Source organism: Petaurus breviceps, unplaced genomic scaffold, assembly GCF_028583685.1.
Source record: "Petaurus breviceps papuanus isolate PSGF00001 unplaced genomic scaffold, PetGlider_PUasm1.0 178, whole genome shotgun sequence".
Lineage (NCBI taxonomy): Eukaryota > Metazoa > Chordata > Mammalia > Diprotodontia > Petauridae > Petaurus > Petaurus breviceps.
The window spans coordinates 1,232,713-1,252,263 of NW_027185777.1; the positions used below are offsets into that span (position 1 = coordinate 1,232,713).

Genomic DNA, 19,551 nt, shown 5'->3' on the forward strand with positions numbered 1-19,551 from the left:
TCAGGGTGAGCATTTATACTTTGGAAATCAGCAAACATTACATTTATTGTTTGCTTTATTATTTAAATTTAGGAAAGTGATAGAAAAAATGTTTACTCAGATTACATTTAAAAGTCTGTCTTGCATTTTTGGAGAGCTGGTCATTAAATATTTGCCAGCATATCCTAGAACATAGCCAATGTGAAAATTTGTTTTGCTTCCCTGTGTTTTGTTACAAAGGTTTGCTGTGTTTAATGTTTTCCCATTGGTGGGGGGGGTGGATGGGAAAGAAAATTGATTTTTTTTGTTCATTTAAAAAACTGTAATTTTTAAAAAGTATTTTGGTTTTAATAACCATGAACCCAGCATTCTCATCCAATTCCCAGCTTACAAATCCAGAGTCTATGATAGCAAATGGTTCTTTTTTGAGTTCCTTGATGCCTCTTATTCATCCCTATTCTTTTTAATCCATACTAAACTAGTTGTTTATTAGTCAACATGATGTCCAAATAATACAGCATCATTATCACCAATGTGTGCCCTAAAAGATATATTAAAGGGAGGCAGATTAAATGGCAGCTAGGGGGTACAGTGGTTAGAGCACCAAACCTGGAGTCAGGAGGACCTGAGTTCAAATGTGGCCTCAGACACTTACCAGCTATGTGACCCTGGACAAATCTATTAGTACTGATTGCCTCAGAAGAAAAAAATAAAGAAGGAGGCAAATTAGTTCAGCTTTTTAATATGGTATTAATTCAGGGGGGGGGGGGGGTTGTGTTTGTTTTGGTTTGCTTTGCTTAATATGAGAAATATTGCTTTGCTGTAGAAATGATGTTCAAGGAAAGGGGCTTAGAGTATAGTAATGGATTAACTCAGTAACAGCCAATGAATGTTTCTTTATCTTATAGTCAGCTCCACTTTGTCTAATAGCTCTTTCACTTTATTTCAAATATAACAGAATTTGTTCCTTCCTAAGAGTAATTCTGGGCACAATATGTGACCTATGCCTTTGGGTCTTCCAATGATACATCTGGATTTTTAATGTAATTGTTCTGGGGGTCCAGCCTCTCCAGATTCATAGAATAGCATGATGATGCCCTGCTGTAGTTGAGTTTGGGATCTGCACATTCATCATGGGTGTGATTAAGCAAAGAAAGCACCTCTGGGGTGTCTTCTGTTAGTCTGGCACCAATATGGTGAGCCTCATAGCCTCCCCCTACATTCCCCCCAAGCAGGAGACCACTAGGTTACCTAAGGACAGTGAATAAGGTGCATTTTGGAAACAAAACATCTCAAAGCCTCCTGCTGATTATCTGTGGGATCAGGCCTATGAGCAACCACTGCCTTTTAGCCTGGGCAAGATAGGGAGATCTAAATGATCTGGTGTGTTTGTGTCCATTTTAAAAATGCATGTAACCATATCTGAATATGTTCTCCCATTAGTAAATGTTTGCAGGTTTGTCTTCTGACAGTTGTAAATTTATATCTTGCATGGTATCTCTTATACAACATGCTACTCATATGGTATCTCTCACTAAAGTATTTTAGCACTTTCACAATTCCCTATGAATATTACCCTCCACTTTTGTCTCCTATAACCCCAGATACATGCCCATCATCTAGGAGGGCAATTTGGAATCAGACGGATCCAGATGGGAACTCAGAGGCCATTATATCCAACCTGTTCTTTTTACTTATGAGAAAAATGAGACCCAAAGAGGTTAATGACTTTGCCACTGTCACAGAGATAGTAAATTTCAAGAGAGATTTGAACCCAGAACCTTTCATTCCAGAGTCAGTGTTTTTTCTTTCCACAGTACCTTACTACCTCCCATTTCTGTGTCCCTAATAGAAATGAAATTATTCCTGAAGACCCCCTTACTGCTCATAAGCGGGCAAGTCACATAATCTTTCTAGGCCTCAGTTTCCTCATCTGTAAAGTGAAGGAGGTGGTCTAGAAAATCTTTGAAGTCTCTTCTGTCTTGAAGTCTATCATCCTACAATGCTCCATTCTGAACATCAGACTGTTTTCTTTTTGGTCCTAAGCTGGGCAGAAGAAGGAGTTAACATGTGAGGGAGGTGTGTGCCACAGCGTCCAGGTCTGACCAGAACTGACATTCATATTTGTCTTTGTTACAGTGTCATTGGACTTCCAGGTGAAGAAGACTGGCCAAACGACGTGGCCCTTCCCAGGCAGGCTTTTAATGCAAAATCTCCCCAACCAATCGAAAAGTTTGTAACAGATATTGATGAGCTAGGCAAAGACTTACTTATGGTAAGTGCCCCTTGTGTGCAAGTAGGCTGGATCAGAACCACAGCAGACATGCCTAGGGTGGGGTGGACAAAGGTCCAGCAGAACCAGGAGGAACAGCAGCAGCTACAGCCCACTCTGGGGAGCATATAGTTGGGCTGCAGGTCTGGATTCACATGCCAACAGAGAAACAGGCTTTTGCTTTTTCTTTTTAAAAATATAAAATTTCTATAGAAAGAAAAAAATTCTAATGAACAGGGTATTTTGCATCTACCTCCTTTGCAGATGTGAGGTATCTAAGTCGATAGGTGTTGCGTTAGAGTCGGGAAGATAAGAGTTCACATTCCAGATAGGAACTTACTTTATAACCCTGGGCAAACCACTCAAATTGCCTGCCTCAGTTTCCATACCTGTAAAATGGGGATAATAATACACCTACCTCTCTACCACCCAGGATCATTGTGAGGATCAAGTAAAGTAACCCTTTGTTTTGCAAACCTTAAGACACTATATAAATGCTAGTTATTATTATCATAATTGTTATTCCTGACGGCAATACGTTCAACTCAAAAAAAGAGCTCAGATACTTGGCATGAAGATCTTTGGAATCATCTAACCATAAAATCATCCTAGGTCTAGAGCTGGAATTTAAGTGGCTTACAAGTCATCTGATCCAATTCTCTCATTTTACAGATGAAGAGATGGAGTCTAGGGGAGGTAGCAAATTGCCTATGGGTACTTGGCTCATAACAATAAGGCCAGGATCCCTTGGTTCTAACTTCAGCCTTTCGGTCAGTCCTACCCCATTTGTGTACTGAGTGAAAGGCCTCTGTTTCCAAGTTTGAGGCTTTATAAATTGCCTTGCAGTCTACAGGGAAGGAGTAGAATATACCTTGCCACTGTGGGAAGAGAGATGATTTTAGAATCAGAGATGCTGCTTGCTTCCAGTGAGACCTTGGGTAATTCACTTGACCTCCTCTGGGCTTCAGTGTCTTCATTTGTAAGAAGAGTTGGATGAAGTGTCCACTGAGATCACTTCCATCTCTAAGTCTACAGTCAGGCTCCCTGCATTCCTTCAGCAGGTAGAGAGACATTGGGCTTGGAAGGTAGAGGCCTGACCCTGCCACTCTTCTGCAAAATAAAAGTGTCGCCTGAGTGGTCTCGGAATAATTGGTGTGATTTTGTGTCCAGCATATGTAGTAAGGACCATGGGACATAGAAAAGTCCAGCATATGTAGTAAGGACCATGGGACATAGAAAAGTCCCTGCATGCTAAATGGAGCCCAGATTTCTACAACCTGGTTTAGGAAAGTCATAGCCTCCCAGGACAGTAATCAATTTAATATTCCATTCACATGTAGCAGTCAGTTTCTGGGACTTTCAGAGTAGCCGGTGATTACCCTTTATTAATGACTGCTAAAAAGAGTCAGCTAAAAACACTGACATTTTATCTGAAATCTTATGGTGGGGGGAGTAGGGAGGAAAAGCATGAAGACCTTGATGAAACAGCCAGATTATTCACTCATCAGGAAGCAGGAGAAGCAGTCAGTGCCTGGGGGGAAGGAGACCCATCAGCTTCCAGACTCCACTGCTCCCAAGGTTCACTTTGTCCTTCCTTGCCTCCCACACTTCCCTCTAGAATTGCTATCACTCAAAGAATGTTTGCAACAAGGGATTTTTTTTTCCCCCTGATCAAACAGTATTAACCATACTAACCTGCTGATTACCCTTATTCTTTAATACATCAAAAGAGGCCTGATTTTCTCAGAGTGGCTATTCCTTCCAGCAGCCCTGGTGGCCAGAGTCAGCCCTGGGGCCAAGTGACTAGAATTCTGCCCCAGGCCCCTGAAGTTTAAAGGGGCCTGATAGTGCTTATATTGTGTCAGCAGGTAGAAGCTTAACACTTCTCAGTTCAGCAGGCATTTATGAAGCACCTACTTTATGCCAAGTACTATGCTAGGGACTGGGAATAAGAAAGAACAGAAAACATTCCCTGCCTTCAAGAAGTTCTAATGAAGGAGAAAGCATGTCCAGATGTGAATAAATATGTAGAGAAAGGATAGATAGACAGAAAGAAAGAATAGATAGGCAGACAGGGTAGATAGACAAGTAGAGACAGACATAGATGGACAGGATAGATAGACATGGATGGACTGGGTAGAAAGAATGAATAGATAGACTAGAGAGATAGAGTGATGGAGTGATAGATTGATAGACTAGAGAGATTGACAGAATACATATGAGATGGAATGATCTGTAGAAGGCAGATACAAGATAACTTTAAATGGAAAGGCACTTGTGGTGGGGGAAGGGATTAAGAAAGGCCTTCTGCCAAAGATGGCAATGGAACTGAGTCTTGATGGAAGAAGCAGAAGTGAGGAAAGAGAATATGCCAGACTTGGGGGTTAGACAGCCTGTTTGGAGGCATCTGATTAACAAAAATGATTTGTTGAAATACGTCTTCCCCTTTCTCCTGTTAAGTTTTTCCCTGGCCAAATATCCAAGGTCTCCTTCCTGATCCACATCCTCTGAACACACTTTCTGAGGCCCCTCACTACCTTCCTTAGTGGAAGAATTTATGAGTTGCTGTGGCCAAAAAAAGTCATCACCTAGTGAATGCCTTTGGGTTATGAGCCTCTCCACACTTAATTCAAGGGTATTAGAGTAATAGTATAATATAGTTTGGTATGGTATGGTATAGTATAGAATAGTACTATACATTGTACTATTCCTTGGTATACTGTGATAGCCTCTCCTTGCCCCAGTACATGATCTGAGACTATAAATTGGCTCACTATCCACTGAGCCACCCTTCCTCTCCTTCATGTTTATATATTAAGTGATCATATATTATATATATATATGTCCTCTCAAGGTCATACCTTTGAAAGACTCTAATCCATCTGGACAGCTGTGTTCTCTTATGTTTTTGTTTGTTGCTGTTGATGCTGCTGCTTTTAAAGTCAACTTTGTAGCAGAAGTTCTTAACCTGGGGTCCTTGGTCCTGGATTTTTGGGAGGAGGGGTTATTTTGATAACTGCATTTCAGTAGAATTGGCTTCCTTTATAATCCTATATACTTTATGGATTGAAAAACATGACTAACAGAAAATAGTAAGAACTCTTGGTTGATTGTCACTCCATGTATATTAGCAAATCCATTTACACACATAGGTATTGCATTTAGATTATTTGTTACATGTTTTTATTGGGATTTTTTTCCCCTTTTTCTTTTCTCTCCCCACAGAAATGCTTGACATTCAACCCGGCAAAAAGAATCTCGGCTTGTGGTGCATTGTCTCACCCATATTTCCATGATGTGGAGAAGCCTCATGAGAATGTGGACCCTCGGACATCCCCCAGCCAAAGCAGCAGTGAGGGAAACAGCGCTTGAGGCAATCAGTGCTCCCTGGAGCTGAACTGGTGACTGAGGGGACCACCCCCAGGGGAGGCAGAGCAGCCACTGAGCACATCTGGGCTTCTCAAGGGTCAGCCTCTCTCTTCTGGATGGCGGGATCTGTTTCTCCCAGGAAACTGGCCGAGTTTACTGTTTCCAAATCAATGCAAAAGCAATTTTGAGCTTCATGTTCATGTGTCCGTTCGTTTGTTTGTTCACTCGAAATACCTGGAAAAACAAGACAAAAAAAAAAAACTCCAGATGAAGAGAAGCTGCTGACCAATTTTGCTGCCGTTTCTTTTGTCCAACATCAAATGCTGCCAGAGTGAAGTAGAAATAATCCAGTCACTGCTGACTTAAGATGTAATCTCTCTATAGCTGCTGAAGCCTAATTTGGTACCCTTTGAGTGTGTGTGTGCGCCGATTGCATGTGTGCGTATATGTGTGTGTGTGCTTGTGATCTCTTAAAGTGTTATTTTTTTAACTACATAGAATAATTGAATTTTTAGAGGCTGAAGGGAATGGAATACAGATGCATCTATTTACTAAAGAGAAAATACCAGAATTTGGGCTTCTCCAATGAGAAATATGGGCCTATGGTTGACAACATCTCCATTCTGTCTAAATGCAGTAAGTTTACAAGGAGTAAAAGAGTTTATTTCTACTCTAGGCAAAAGTGGATGCACACTGAAAAAATCATCCCTGCCTTTCTAGCCCCCCTGTAAGTATCTTTAAGGGAAGTATTTCAAAATATACAATATTCTCTGCCCTCTTCGGAAACCTAATTTTATTCATTGAAAATCTGTTTTGATTGTACAACATAATTATTTTTCTCTCAAAACAGGCCCAAAAATCATTTCCCTACTTACTATTGACTTTAGGAAATGTCTCTCTTTAAAAAAACAAAAGTAAATGAAGATGGTAAAAAAGAGAGAGAACCTTTTTTTCTCTTTCTGGTTTCAATTTTTAAACATTTTTTAAGGCCTCTATTTTTAAAGATTTCCTATTTTAATTGAGAGAATCCTTCTTTTCTAGCTGGTTACAGGAATGCCCTAAGCATTATCTCTACATGTTAACACTGTACTTTCTATAATGCACTGCCTTACTTGCAAAATGTGTATTGCATATTACCTCCTAGTGCCTAAGTACATTACTGCCAGCTGGTTACTTAAGTCATTTTACACAGTATCTTCATGTGTCAGACACACCTCTCATATCTATGGAGTAAGATGACAACTTCATTACCCTAACTCTACAGCCTTATTTGGGCTTCCATGGTCTTCCCTTTAAAGGATCACACATCATGGTCCTGTGCTTTCATAGCTTAAGGAGATGGGTCAAGTACACATGTCCCTCAATGCCACCAGCAAAAAAAATGTACAAACCTGTAGAGAAGATGGCTTGAACCTATAACTTAGTATTTTTACTTTGGTAACACAATATGTTTTCAGCACAGCATTTGTCTTTTTAAAAGGGTGAAAAGGAAAAAAAACAACTATTTTTCAGGAATAGCTTTCTACTCTACAAAAGCAAATATTGGAATTTTTTTTCTTCCCATTACCTAGACCATCTTTCGTCTTGTTCTTTGGTTCAGGTTAGGGATCCTTTATGAAAGGCACAGCCTACTCCTGGTTCTTAGGTTGTTGATCCTTCCTCCCCCACTCCCCCCCCCCCCCCCCCCCCCCCCCCCCCCCCCCCTCCCCGCCACTGCCAATGGAGATCTTCATATTGTAGCTACTTCTCTTCTTCCTGCTTCTTCATGGTCCTCTACCTTGCCTTGAGAGATAGCTGCTTTCATGGCCATGCTCCCCCTCAATCCTCTGCTCGTGCATACTCTGTTTCTAGTGACCAATGTCTGATAGCAAGAACATAGCTGACCAAATATCTTTGGAGAAATAAGGTAGACTGTCACTTTTGCTATTAGAGAATCTTGCTTTGAACATACACATCAGTTAAGATTATGTTCAGAGGCAGAATCATTAAAGAATGGATGACTACCAGCCTGAGTCAGACGAAAAGACATGATGTATCCTTTTATGCTTTAGAAAGCATTGTAGTATTCTTGAGAAGTAACAATATGCAGCTTCTTGGAATATGTGAATGTATCAAACTATAGAAAAAGTAAAGGACTTCTGGGTTTGGGGAGTCACTTTTTAAAACAAAAAATACACATACCGGCTTGCTTCAGTGATATAAATGATGAATTCTCCTTTGAAATAAAGTGAGGAGTCATCTAAGAAGATGATTTCCCGTTTTTCAGTATTTCAACATCAATAGCTGGGTTTGGGGCCGTTGGTATTAATCCTTGAAATAAAATTATCCTGAAAGTGGTCTAAATAATATCAAATATGACCCGGAATGGTGAGAATTTTGCTTTTCTTTGGGGCACCAAGTTAAAACAAGGAGGAAGACCTGTTTTGCCCTATCACAAACTTGGGTTAGGGAACTTTCTTCCTTACTACTATATGAGCTTCTGAATCAGCCTTCCTTTAAGCAATCACTTAGGCAAAAGTTATCATGAGAAAAAACACAGGTGTGCTGTGCTAGTATGTTCTAGGACTCTTGTGTTTTGTTTTTTTAATGACTTTGGAAGTTCACTTTTCCTTTCTAGCATTAACCATTGACATAATTTTTGACGTTTTAATGAAAAGATTTAAAAACACATATTTTGGCCCAACATCCTTTCCAAAGTTATACCCTGAAAACACAATATAAGATAAAGCAATTCACCTTCTTGTGTTATCCCATCAGTCAGAGACTTAACCCTTATCTCTTCTGTTAATTTATATATTGGGCTAGCATGACTCTTTTTTTATCATTTTATGCTAATGGTGGTCACCTCCCATGATTGCCATTTTCTGTTTGATCCACACCACACTTCACTGCTTTCAGGAGAGTTTTTTCCCCAACCCTCCATAAAAGCCCACTGGGTTTTAGTTACTCTTCTGGGAAACATTGTTTCATAGATCTTTGCTAATGCTAAGAAGCCAGAAACATTGAAACTCAAAACACCCAGTAAGCCTTATCTAAAAACACATGTAACAAATTAGAAATACATCATAGATATTTGAAGCTAAGTGTGAAGACTGTGGTTGGCCTGGTAAAAGAATGTACAGGATGTTTCCCATGTTACAATGGAAGAGAGCTATCTAATGTTTTATACTGGCTGACCATGGGCTTTTGCCAAAAGTTTCTGTAGCAAAGTAAAAATAAAGAAAATACTGCACAGGGCAGAGCTTTATGGTTAGTCCAGGTCAATTAGAATGAAGCAAAGCCTGGTGTCCAGTCTTTCTTCCTGAGTTATATGATGTGGCAAAGAGGTAATAACCCAAAGGAAACAGGCTCACAGCAAACAATTGGGTGGGATTCTCCCATTTTGTTTGTCCTCTGAAGACAGTGGGAGCTTGGGAGTTCAAGGAAAAGGAATGTTGTAGGCACTCAGCTCCTTCTCCTTTCATAGTTTCCTCTTAACAAGCATACATTTTGGACTTTAGGCTTTCTAGCCCCCAGGTGGCTCTTACCAGAAGAGATCAAAATTACCCAACCTAAAAATAGGATCTTGGCATCTTGTTAACTTGTAGGAGGCACCATATTCGACATCTCTTGTATAAAAAAGGCACAGTATTGCAACTGGAGTAGTCCATTTTTTATCTTGTTTGGTTGAGGGATTTTGTTTGGTTTGGTTTTTTATTGAGAAATTCCTTTTTAGTTTGTGATAGAAATGTATCCATACCTTGCTGGGGAAATTATTTTAGACATACCAGATATTTTTCTCTTTAAATTATATATTTGGCATATGGTGCTTGGTTACACACTGTGGACCTTCCACCCTAGTAAATATTGCATGTGGGGCCTCCAAGAGCCAACAGTCCCTGTTTCATAAAAGTCATGTAAGACTTCCTAACAACACAGTATACATTATAATTCAGCTTACCAAAGACAGCATTATTTCCTTTCCCTTCTTGGAAGTTTCAAGTGTTTTTCTATCAAACATGCCAGACCACTTATCTTGTATTTCTTTCCAAAGTATAGTTCTTTAGGTCACATCAAGTATATCAAAACCCAGAAGCTGTTCAATTGATGTAGCAGATAATGCTTAAGAGTAACCACCATTGTTAGCCATTTTGGCTCATTTTTTTTTTCATAGAAAGAATTAACCTTAGAAAGAAAATGTCATTATAGAATCTTAGGTACTGAAGGATTTTTTAGAAGAGTGAGAACTTTAGATTATGAGAGATAAACAAGATGTTATTTGTTTAAACACTTGTGTAAAAATGTGAGTTATAAAAACAATGGAGAAGGTTAGAGGAAGTTCAGAAGAAAAAAGGGAAATGTCCAAAGGAAGATGGCTTGGAGGCCATGTTTGTATCAAAGAATGCATATTATTAACAAATATTTTGTAAAAATATATTAACGTTCCAATGGGAGTCTTGAACTTAGTATACTCTAAAGAAACTTTCATGGAGAAACAGATCCTAGATTCCCAGATGGTCACTTTTTATCACAGTTATCTTTATTCATCAGTTGACCAAAATGAGTTAGCCTGTAACTTCATGGTCCTAAAAAAATTTCAAGCTAAGTTTGTGGTTCATAATTTAAAATGTTAATTGTAGGGTGGAACAACAGCCCCATGGAAAAAGGAGATGTTTTACCCACATACCACTGAGTTAAAAATCAGAAAACTTTTCATTTCTCAGCATGTACAATTGAAACCATTCACCAGAATACTGAAGCATTGTACTAATAAAGTAGAACTTTATTAACTCATCCTCAAATAGCACACATCACATTTTGCATTTGGAAAGCCTTTAGTAGCTTCTGAAGAGGCAATATTTTCAGTAGAGCAGCAGTGACTGTGTTCCTTCTTAAAAGAGCAAGAAAATGATAGTTTTCAAAATGGAATGTTTCATTTGCGTACCCGTGTTCTTGTTCAATAAGAAGTCAGCCATGCTACAGTAGATTTTTCAACCCTTGTTAGCTTAGATCTGTGTCTAGGATTTTCCTAACTGGCTAGTATATATGCTACAAAAATAATGACAACAATTATAATAATAGAACTTCTGCATCTTTGGCAGACTAGGAATTAGAACAGAAGAATCAGATTCTTAAATGGCATCATTTCCTCTCAATCTAGTTTGAATTCTTAGGGTCATCATTCAACTTTTCAGAGGGGTTATCTTTATTGCCTTTCAGTGAATTCAAGGAGGAAGAAAATAAACGGAATTGCATCAACACACTATTCTTTTTGGGGTCTTCTATTCTTCAGAGCTGTGAACCTAATGGTAGCTGAAAATCCATCCCAGTATATCTTTAGAACTTTGTGCACATGTGCGCACATAATGTGTGTGTGTGTGTGTGTGTATGTGTGTGAGATTTTGCTTAGTCCATGATTTCCTTGCTATGGATACAATCCACTCTACAACTTCTAATCCTCTTTATTCTTTTCTATCCTTCCCTTAAATTTAACTGACACGTCTTCTATGTTATTAGACACAAATCATCACGGGCAACCTACAGCAGCTTAATTATACCCACCATTAATTAATGATAATTTAGTTACTTTAATTCCCTGGTCATCACAGCATTCTATGATTCACAACTATCCAGAACAACTAGGAGAGTGTTAGTATAACCTTAGCAATTTTGAAGAGAGCATGGGAGTGTGAAAGGAAAGTGAAAATGTTCTTGTTTTGTTTCCTATAGACTGACTAACCCTAAGAAGATAGGAGATTATTCATTTTGTGCTAGCATACTCTCCAACATGTCCCTTTGGGAAGAAATCTGGGAAACTCTAAGACTATAAATAAGCTTTTGAACACTGCTCTGATCTTGGTTTCACTGGGTTTCAGTTAATTTTTATTTGGTGCTTGGTTTTTGAGGTAAATAAAATGTTTATAGTCACCCAGAAATGGGTGGAGAATTATCAGTTACTTGTACAAATATAAATTACCCTTGAAGAAAATATTCCTCCTTTGGTCAGTTACAGGAGAGACCTTCTAAGTCATCTCTATGCAAGGAGGTATTATTCATTAATAAAAGAAGGAGCTCCCCACAGCATAAGCTAATTTTGATGGTAATGTAACTCCCTTCCCATTCCTCTTGATGAGAGACAGATGCATCTCAAATTCAATACTTTCACATTCCTTGCTGTTGGGTAGCTACATTTCTACATGAAGCCACATAACCTTGAAGAAATAGGGACATAAGGGTGAACAGATCATGCAACAAGGTAATACATAAACCATTTTCTATAGTGTTACTGTCCCGTATGAGAGACATCCCTCAAATATAATAGACAATTTTTTTTTGCATTGCAGTGTTCCAATGAGAATGTACAGAACGAGAGAGAAATGTGAGATCATTTTCTAATCTATAATCTGGTTTTGTGACTCTGCAGGATTATTTGTGTCCTCTGTACCCCAAGAAACTAGTTAAAGTTTTTAAGTCATAGAACTGCTACTAATCTGTATTAGTTCAGAAAAGTTCTTCCTGGGAGGAAGCACATGGATGAAATCATAGATCCTAGATCAAAGTAGATCTGTGATTCATATATATGTATTATATAGGTAGGTAGCTACACCCACATATATGGCATGTAATATACATTGTGTGTGTGTATGATTCCTTTTTCCCAAATTGTACCTGAGGTTATAATTTTACAAATGAAACTTTTTGAGAGGAAAAAAAGATGGTTTTTTTTAAAAATTCAACTTTAGAGCAAAGAAATAACTCAGGGCAGGCACAAAAACCCATTATGGTACAAATGCTCCAGAATCAGTTTATCTTCCCCAGTAAGATCAATTTAAAGGCAGAAAAACAATTGTATTGACTTTTGAGATTTCCAGCCATTGCTTAGCTTCACAACTCTTGAACATGACCCAATCAAAAGCCTTTTTTTTTTTTTGCTTTTCTTTCATAGGAATAAAAACAAGGTAATGCATTTTTAATATTCCTTGGGGAGTATTCTGCAAATGTCTTCCTTTCAAGCCTTTGTGATTTTCTATAGATGACAGACTTAGAGGATTGTTCAAAATTCACTATAATATAGTGGATTTCCAGTTTCAGTTCCAAAATGAAAGACCAGGGGAGCATCCTTAGCTTGTCCTAAGGGGGCTAGGAAGAGGTCTAAGTCAGTTGTGACCATCCCAAAGTGGCTTCCACCTCAAAGGCAGTCATCTCAGAGGAGGTCAGTATCTGGGCCTGACTAGAAATTAGACCAACCTACCATTCATCTATTTGAAACAAAGTCTATGCTGAGCAAGATACCAGGGGTGCTGTTTCTGCCTGGGAAGCAACTATTGGACAATGTTCAGGAAAGAAAAGCTATCAGATGGTGTTCAAGAAAGAAAGAGTCCAAAGAGTGACTCCAAAAAATTTACACAAAGATTATTTGTGGTTAATTAAAGGTTTGTTAGTCTGGGAACAGCAGGTCTACAAACTTGCTGCCCGCTTCCCATTCCCCCAAGAGAAAATGTCTGATTCTAAGAAAGCTAGATTTCTTGTCACTGTTCTGTACTTAGATGGCTCTGCTTAACTGTGAAAGGTGGGCCCAGAAGAGTTGTGCACAGATCATCCTTGTTTCTGCTCGCTCCTTAACTGGCCGTGACATATGACAAGTGAACTTTGCTTTTCTCCTCCATCTCTCTCTAGTAGAAGTATCTGTAAATGAATGCTTTCACTACCCTGACATATTCCTATGTACCTGAGCTTTGTAGTGAATCACTAGGGGAGGATTCACATTGTTTGAGAAATGGATTTTCTTAAAAGAACCCACCATCATTTCATTTCTAACCTATTCCATTGTTTTTCTATAGCATCCATCTATGATTGTAGATAAATTTGTGTCCTTGTTTGAAGGCCCCTAGTCCTTTAAAAATACTCACTGTGGGGGCAGCTAGGTTGCGCAGTGATTAGAGCACCAGCCCCAGAGTCAGGAGGACCTGAGTTCAAATTTGGCCTCAGACACTTAACACAAAAACTAGCCGTGTAACCTTGGGCAAGTCACTTAACCCCAATTACCCTACCTTCCCCTCTCAAAAAAAAAAAAAAAAAAAAAAAAAAAATTTCCTTGTTTTACCAAAAACACCAATATTTAAGTGATCCCAAAACACTTTGAATTTTAATTGGGATTTGGAAAAAAAAAAAAAAAAAACCTGGTTCCGTGGGTCACAGTGTGGCAATGGCCACATTGCTCCTATTCCTGATTCCATTTCCACTCTCTACCCTGTTTGTGATTATGTGTAACCATATGTATAGTCCTTGCATGTATTCATGCATATTGCTGTAATGAGTAGTAAGTGTCCTAGTGACTCCATAGAATTCTAGTACCAACTGCCTACCTGTGAGGAATATTTTCTAAAAACTATTCAGCATTCAAAAAGGTATTTCTACTATCTTTGTTATTTATTTCTGGATTATACTTGTCACGTGAAAATACAGCTGGCAACAGAAAATCTTAAAACTTCCTGTTTTATACTTCATGTTCATTTAATGTTAATTGCCATGGTCAAAGAGGGGCACCTAATCTAGATGGAAAGAACTTGGAACCAAGTGCCTGAGTAAGCTGCATACTTTTGCATTAAATGATAAGTAAAATGGGCTTGGGTGGATAGACAAAGGAATTAACAAAAAGAACTTTGAAATGTTTTTGCTGTCAACTTTACATATAGCATAATGTTTAAAAAAAAGTAAAAACAAAAACAAAAAAAAAGTTAGAAAATCATCCCAGGTGCTGCCTTAATTTAGGAACTGCCCTAGATTGCCATCTGAGAAAATGCCAATCAGGGACAGATGCTTAAGTTGGTGCCTTAGTTTGCCTGGGTTTGTGGGAAAAGCCTTCAGAATCGTAAAGTGCCCTTGTGTGTGTTAATGGAAACAGATAAAACTGTTGACAGAAAGAGCTCTGGGTAAGGCTACTACAGAAAGAGTTTCCATATGTGATGGATGTTGTGTGTCTTGGGGTTTCTGGAATGTTTCAGATGACAGAAGGTCTAAGTTTCAGGGTCTCAGAGAACTCAGATTTGTACAGAGGTCGTTTTCTTTGATTATTAAGAAGAAAAGGATTGCAAGTGGAATGATGTTCAACCAGAATTTGGCAACTAGTAATACCCAACATTTCAGTAACTTGAGAGATTTCTAGCATTTCGTTTTTGATCTAAAGGTTTGAAAAGCATGCTTTTTAGTCTAGAGATACAGTATGTGATAAGAAAAGCACAATATTGGTGCCCATGAGAGTACCAGCACTAGAGATTTTTATAGGATATTTGTTCTGAGATGTGTAGAAATACATTTATACTGTAAAATATATTTGGGGTTTGGGTTATTTTGTTTTTACAATTCCACAAGGCATAATCAAAACTTTTTTTCAGGGTTACAATACTGTAGGTCACACACAGTAAGCTTATTTTTTTCAGTATATTCTGATCATAGATAATATTGTAAATGTTGAAAAAAATTCTGGGAATATACACTTGAATTGTTGGTTTCTGTGTTTGAAATTGAGGTTTTTCTGGTGTTGTCTAGGGCAGGGGTCCTGCTTGCCAGAAGAGACTTCTCTAATCCCCTGCCTGACCCGCTGCTTGGCCAATGACTACCACACTGCCAATCTGGCAATCCTGTATCTCTTTCTCCATCTATTCCTGCCACTAATCTGGGCATCCTTCATGCCCCTTTCCTGTGCTTCCCACCATTGTCGTGGGCTGCCCACAGAGCTGGCTCTTAACTTATTTACTTCTGCCCCTGCTCAGGTAGCAGGGGCCCAGTTAAGAGGTGCTTTTGATGCCATGCTTGGTTGTGGACATGCCTGTGTATGCCCTGCTCCCATCCTTGTAACCCCTCTGATCTTGCACAGTAACCCAAAGAAGGTTCCCAATTCTTGGTCCAGGATATATGAATCTAAGGTTAATGACATATTCCAATGACTTTTCCACATCCTGCATTTATCAGATTATTTCATTAAAATGTCCAGTTTGACTTTTGATCTGAGATGAATTCCCTAAGGGTGCAAACCATACATTCCAGGCTGCTTTTTCTACCAATTCACAGGCCATCCTTTCACCATATCTCTTCATACTTGAAATTCATACTGCTATTTTAATATCAGGGTACAAACATGTTAAAGGTGCGTGTATTACTGTTCCTTCAAAAGGTGCATTTTTTTTTTTAATTCAGTGTGCTTAATAATCGCTATTAAATGGCTCTATTTTTGGTGCTTTTGGTTTAGCTGTTTAAAAAAGAGGTGCATGAAGATGCCTTGCCTGGAATATAACTTTACTCTCGATTTAGCTGTTTTATCATTTTCTTATGCTGACTTATCCCTTCTCTGTCCCTGGGTACAGAGATGTGAAAAGGGGAGCCCTTACCGGGAGGCTCTATGTCAGAATCACCCTGGTGCCTTCCTTTACTCAGCCTACTGCAAAGGTAGTTAGTTCTCTTCCATGCTAAGCATGGGTGCAGCATTGCTTTGAGGAAACCCTTCCCCTCATCCATAGCTGAGTCTTCAAGATAGAATGGCCCAGGCTACAGATAAGAAGGGGCAGAGTAGGAAAGAGCTACAACTACAGCACAGTTGTGACATTCCCCTTTCTGTTATCTTTACCTTGGACAGCTGGGGGGAGGGGGGGGCGCCAAACGCTCTTTGAAAGAACATTCCTTCCTTATAGCAGCCCAAGTGGAAAGCTCTGGCTTTCCCCCCTCTAGGCATTTGGAGATATAGGTCCACTTATCTATAGTCGTCTTGGCCTGCAAGGAAAGAGAAAAGATGGCATTTATTGTTCAATGGAATGTAATACCCAAGAACTACAGAAAGCAAACTGTAGTATATAAAACTCAATATACAATTATATAAATCTTTATGTTTCCAAATCCTAAATTTGGGTTCCTTTACCCTTGTTTTTCTAAATATTTTCTAATAAACCCTTTCTAGCATGCGCCTTACCATAAGGGATTCATTGTTTCATTTCTCTAAGAACAGTTTATGGAGAGAATGGACTTCAGGAGAAGCCACATATTTGTGATCACAAATGTTGAAAGGGCAGAAAAACAGTACAAAGGGTCATAGATGTGGGATTAGGTAAGACTTATTTTATCAGAGAAGTAAGTAGTCCTTTAGAACTGGATGTCTTACTGCTGGCAGTGCTAGAAAGCCAAGTTATGTATTTATTGTCAAATGATGAGGTTGTTTTTTTTAAATCAGTATTGGAATGTCATTGTCAGATTAATGTTTTCAGTTATGCACAAGGTAGTTTGAAATAAAAAAGAGAAGTGGTTTGTATATTTGTCATCCCATACATACAGTTTCTTTCAATAAAAGTACTGATAGCAAATAAAAATAACAAAAACAGCAATATTTTTAAACTGCTTTCTCAAAGATTTGCTGTCTTAACTATATTTTTCTTTTATCTTGATGTAAGATGAATACAGTCACAGTAAGTACTGAATAAATACAAATTTTGGCAAAATATGTTTCAAACTTTTCTTTTGAGCAAATTCTGTTTTTACAGTAAAAATTAGGAATAAAGTAAATAGTAGATCTTCACCACAGAATTGGTTGATGAATCATTATTTATCCATTTCTTTTATCTATCTAAGTTTGGAATGGAGAGTAAGTGGTAGGTGTGGGTTTAATTGTCAAGAGATAGGGAAGAGAAAAGTGAGTAAATAATCTGAGAGGACAGGGTCCTATGGGAGCTTTCTGGCACCTGAAACTGCTACTGGGAGAAGCTAAAGAAGGAAAGTTCTTGCTGCCCTGTACTGCTTCCCTTGCTAAATGAGTGTCTTCAGAATGTAAAACTGACTTCATAAAGGATCAAAGAATTAGAACTGGAAGGAGACTTAGTAGTTATGGGGTCTAACCCCCTCCATTTTACAAATGAGGAAACAAGCCCATAGAGGTCAAGGTATCAGCTCAGAGTCAAATAGCCAACAAGTCCCTGAGTTAGGATCCTAACCCAGGTCTTCCAAACTCCAGGTCCAGTCTACCACGCCATATTGCTTCTCATCTTTCCCTTTTTTTGTACTTTAGGTACCTAAAGGGTGGTTTCTAAAACTGCCAGAGCTAGGATTCTGCCTATTTGTTTGTCATCAAGAAGGAGCATGGCTATAATTTCGTCAAATATAAACACCATTTTAGATTCTAAATATCCCTCAAATTAAATGTGTTATTCAGGAGAGCTAATACTATTCACAAAGGCACTGAAAGTAGACAGTTGAGACTCTGAAGAGCTTTGGTGACTAAAAAAGAATAGAGTATTAAATTGAGCAGGAGTGAGTGGTCTGTAGGAAGATGGATGCTTAAGAAGCAAGGAAGCAATATGTTGAGAAAGGCTATAAGGAAATCTCTCTGCAAGTCCATTTAATGTCTTTATTGAATTCTGACTTAAAAAAAAAAGCCCAGTTTGCCATGTGAAGCAGGAAATGAATATCAGATAAGCATTCCACTTCACAGTTAATTATGGTAAATAATAAAGGAAAAATGATCCCCAGAACCTCTCGGGAAGAAAACGTGGATATGGGAGAGTAGGTGAGGTGGTAAAGGAAGGCAATGAAACAGAGAAAAGGGAGAAATCATTATTTAGATGTGGGAGGGGACCCACTGAAGAATATTCCCATGGAGAGAGGAAGATGAGTTCAGTGAGGAGAGATGGGGTTCTTAACTGGATATAATCTAGAGACCACTGCGTCTGAAAGAATGTTGTGTCACCATGGGCAGCATCATGCCTCAGGTGAAGGGAAATCAGAGGTTCTGGGGGCAGCGAACAGCTAGAAATGTGGGTGAACAAGGACACAAAGAGGTTCCATGGCAAATGAAGGGGGGAAATGATCACAGAAAAAGAAGAGTGTTATAATGAATTACACAATTAGGGACATGGGAAAATTTCTACCATGGGTCAATACTTCTATTTTCTCTATCTCCTGCAAGAACAGAAGACAAAGAGAGTAATATAATAGCATCCTTTCAGTTTTGGACAAATCTAATAGAAATATAAACAAAAGGAAAAATACAAAATTGAACAAATTGTGGTAGAAACTATAGTGAAAATACATGGTGTCTTCCATGTGAGACAGCTAAAAAAATATATAAACTTTTTGGCACCACATAAGATTTTTATGAAAACTAATTCCAGAGTCATTACAAATAAATATAAAAATGCATAGATAATCTTTTTCAGATCATAATGCAACAAAAATAGTTATTAATAGGGGGAGGGAGACAAAAGCTACAGACTCAAATGGAAACTTAATGGTGAAATCCTAAATAATGAGTCAAAAATAAATAAGCAAATAAAAATTATTAAAAAAGTGATAATGATGAACAATATCAAAATTTCTTGACTGTAGATAAAAAGAGCCCTAAGAAATTATTTCCCTAAAAACAACTGCAGTTGCTTCATTTCTAGTGGGAGAGATCGTTCACTGTGTTACTGAGTTACAACTCAGTTCAACCAAGAGAGAGTCCTAGATCTCACCCAAGGGGAAGTTCCCCAAACAAAGCCTCTAGTATAGCAAGATGGGGATAGGGACATGATGGAGACTGTCAACTCCTCCCTCATCTGCTTCTTCCCAGAGCCTTATTTTCCCAATAGCAACCTGAAGTAGGGGGTTGTCATCAACCACCTTCTCTCTCAGAAAGCCAGAAGCACCCAAAGTCAAGAGATTCCAAAAGCCCAGAGACTGAAGCTCTCCTTTCTATAGCTCTTGCCATCTCCACCCCACTCCTCATGCAGGATCAGGGCATTGATCTCCACCAATGAGGAGAAAGTCTCATACCAATGGACTTTGGAACTATTTGGTTTGGTTTATCTTCCACATCACATTAATATTATAATGTGTGTCTTCAATTGTGGTCGGACCCTACCCCCATCACCTAATGGCACAGTCAGCATTAGTACCTTTCATCATGTAAACATCATGTAAATGTCATTTAA

At 38.6% G+C, this 19,551-nt stretch overlaps 1 protein-coding gene across 1 annotated transcript in view; it reads left to right on the forward strand.

Annotated features, from left to right (window-relative positions):
• CDK6 (cyclin dependent kinase 6) overlaps positions 1–17,085 on the forward strand; it is a 279,656-nt gene extending 262,571 nt beyond the window's left edge. The window contains exons 6-7 of the mRNA XM_069086146.1: positions 2,119–2,254; positions 5,477–17,085. Of these exons, the coding sequence (XP_068942247.1) occupies positions 2,119–2,254; positions 5,477–5,623 (283 nt within the window). The 3' untranslated portion in view covers positions 5,624–17,085. The remainder of the gene's footprint in view (positions 1–2,118; positions 2,255–5,476) is intronic.
• The last annotated feature ends 2,466 nt before the right edge of the window (positions 17,086–19,551 follow it).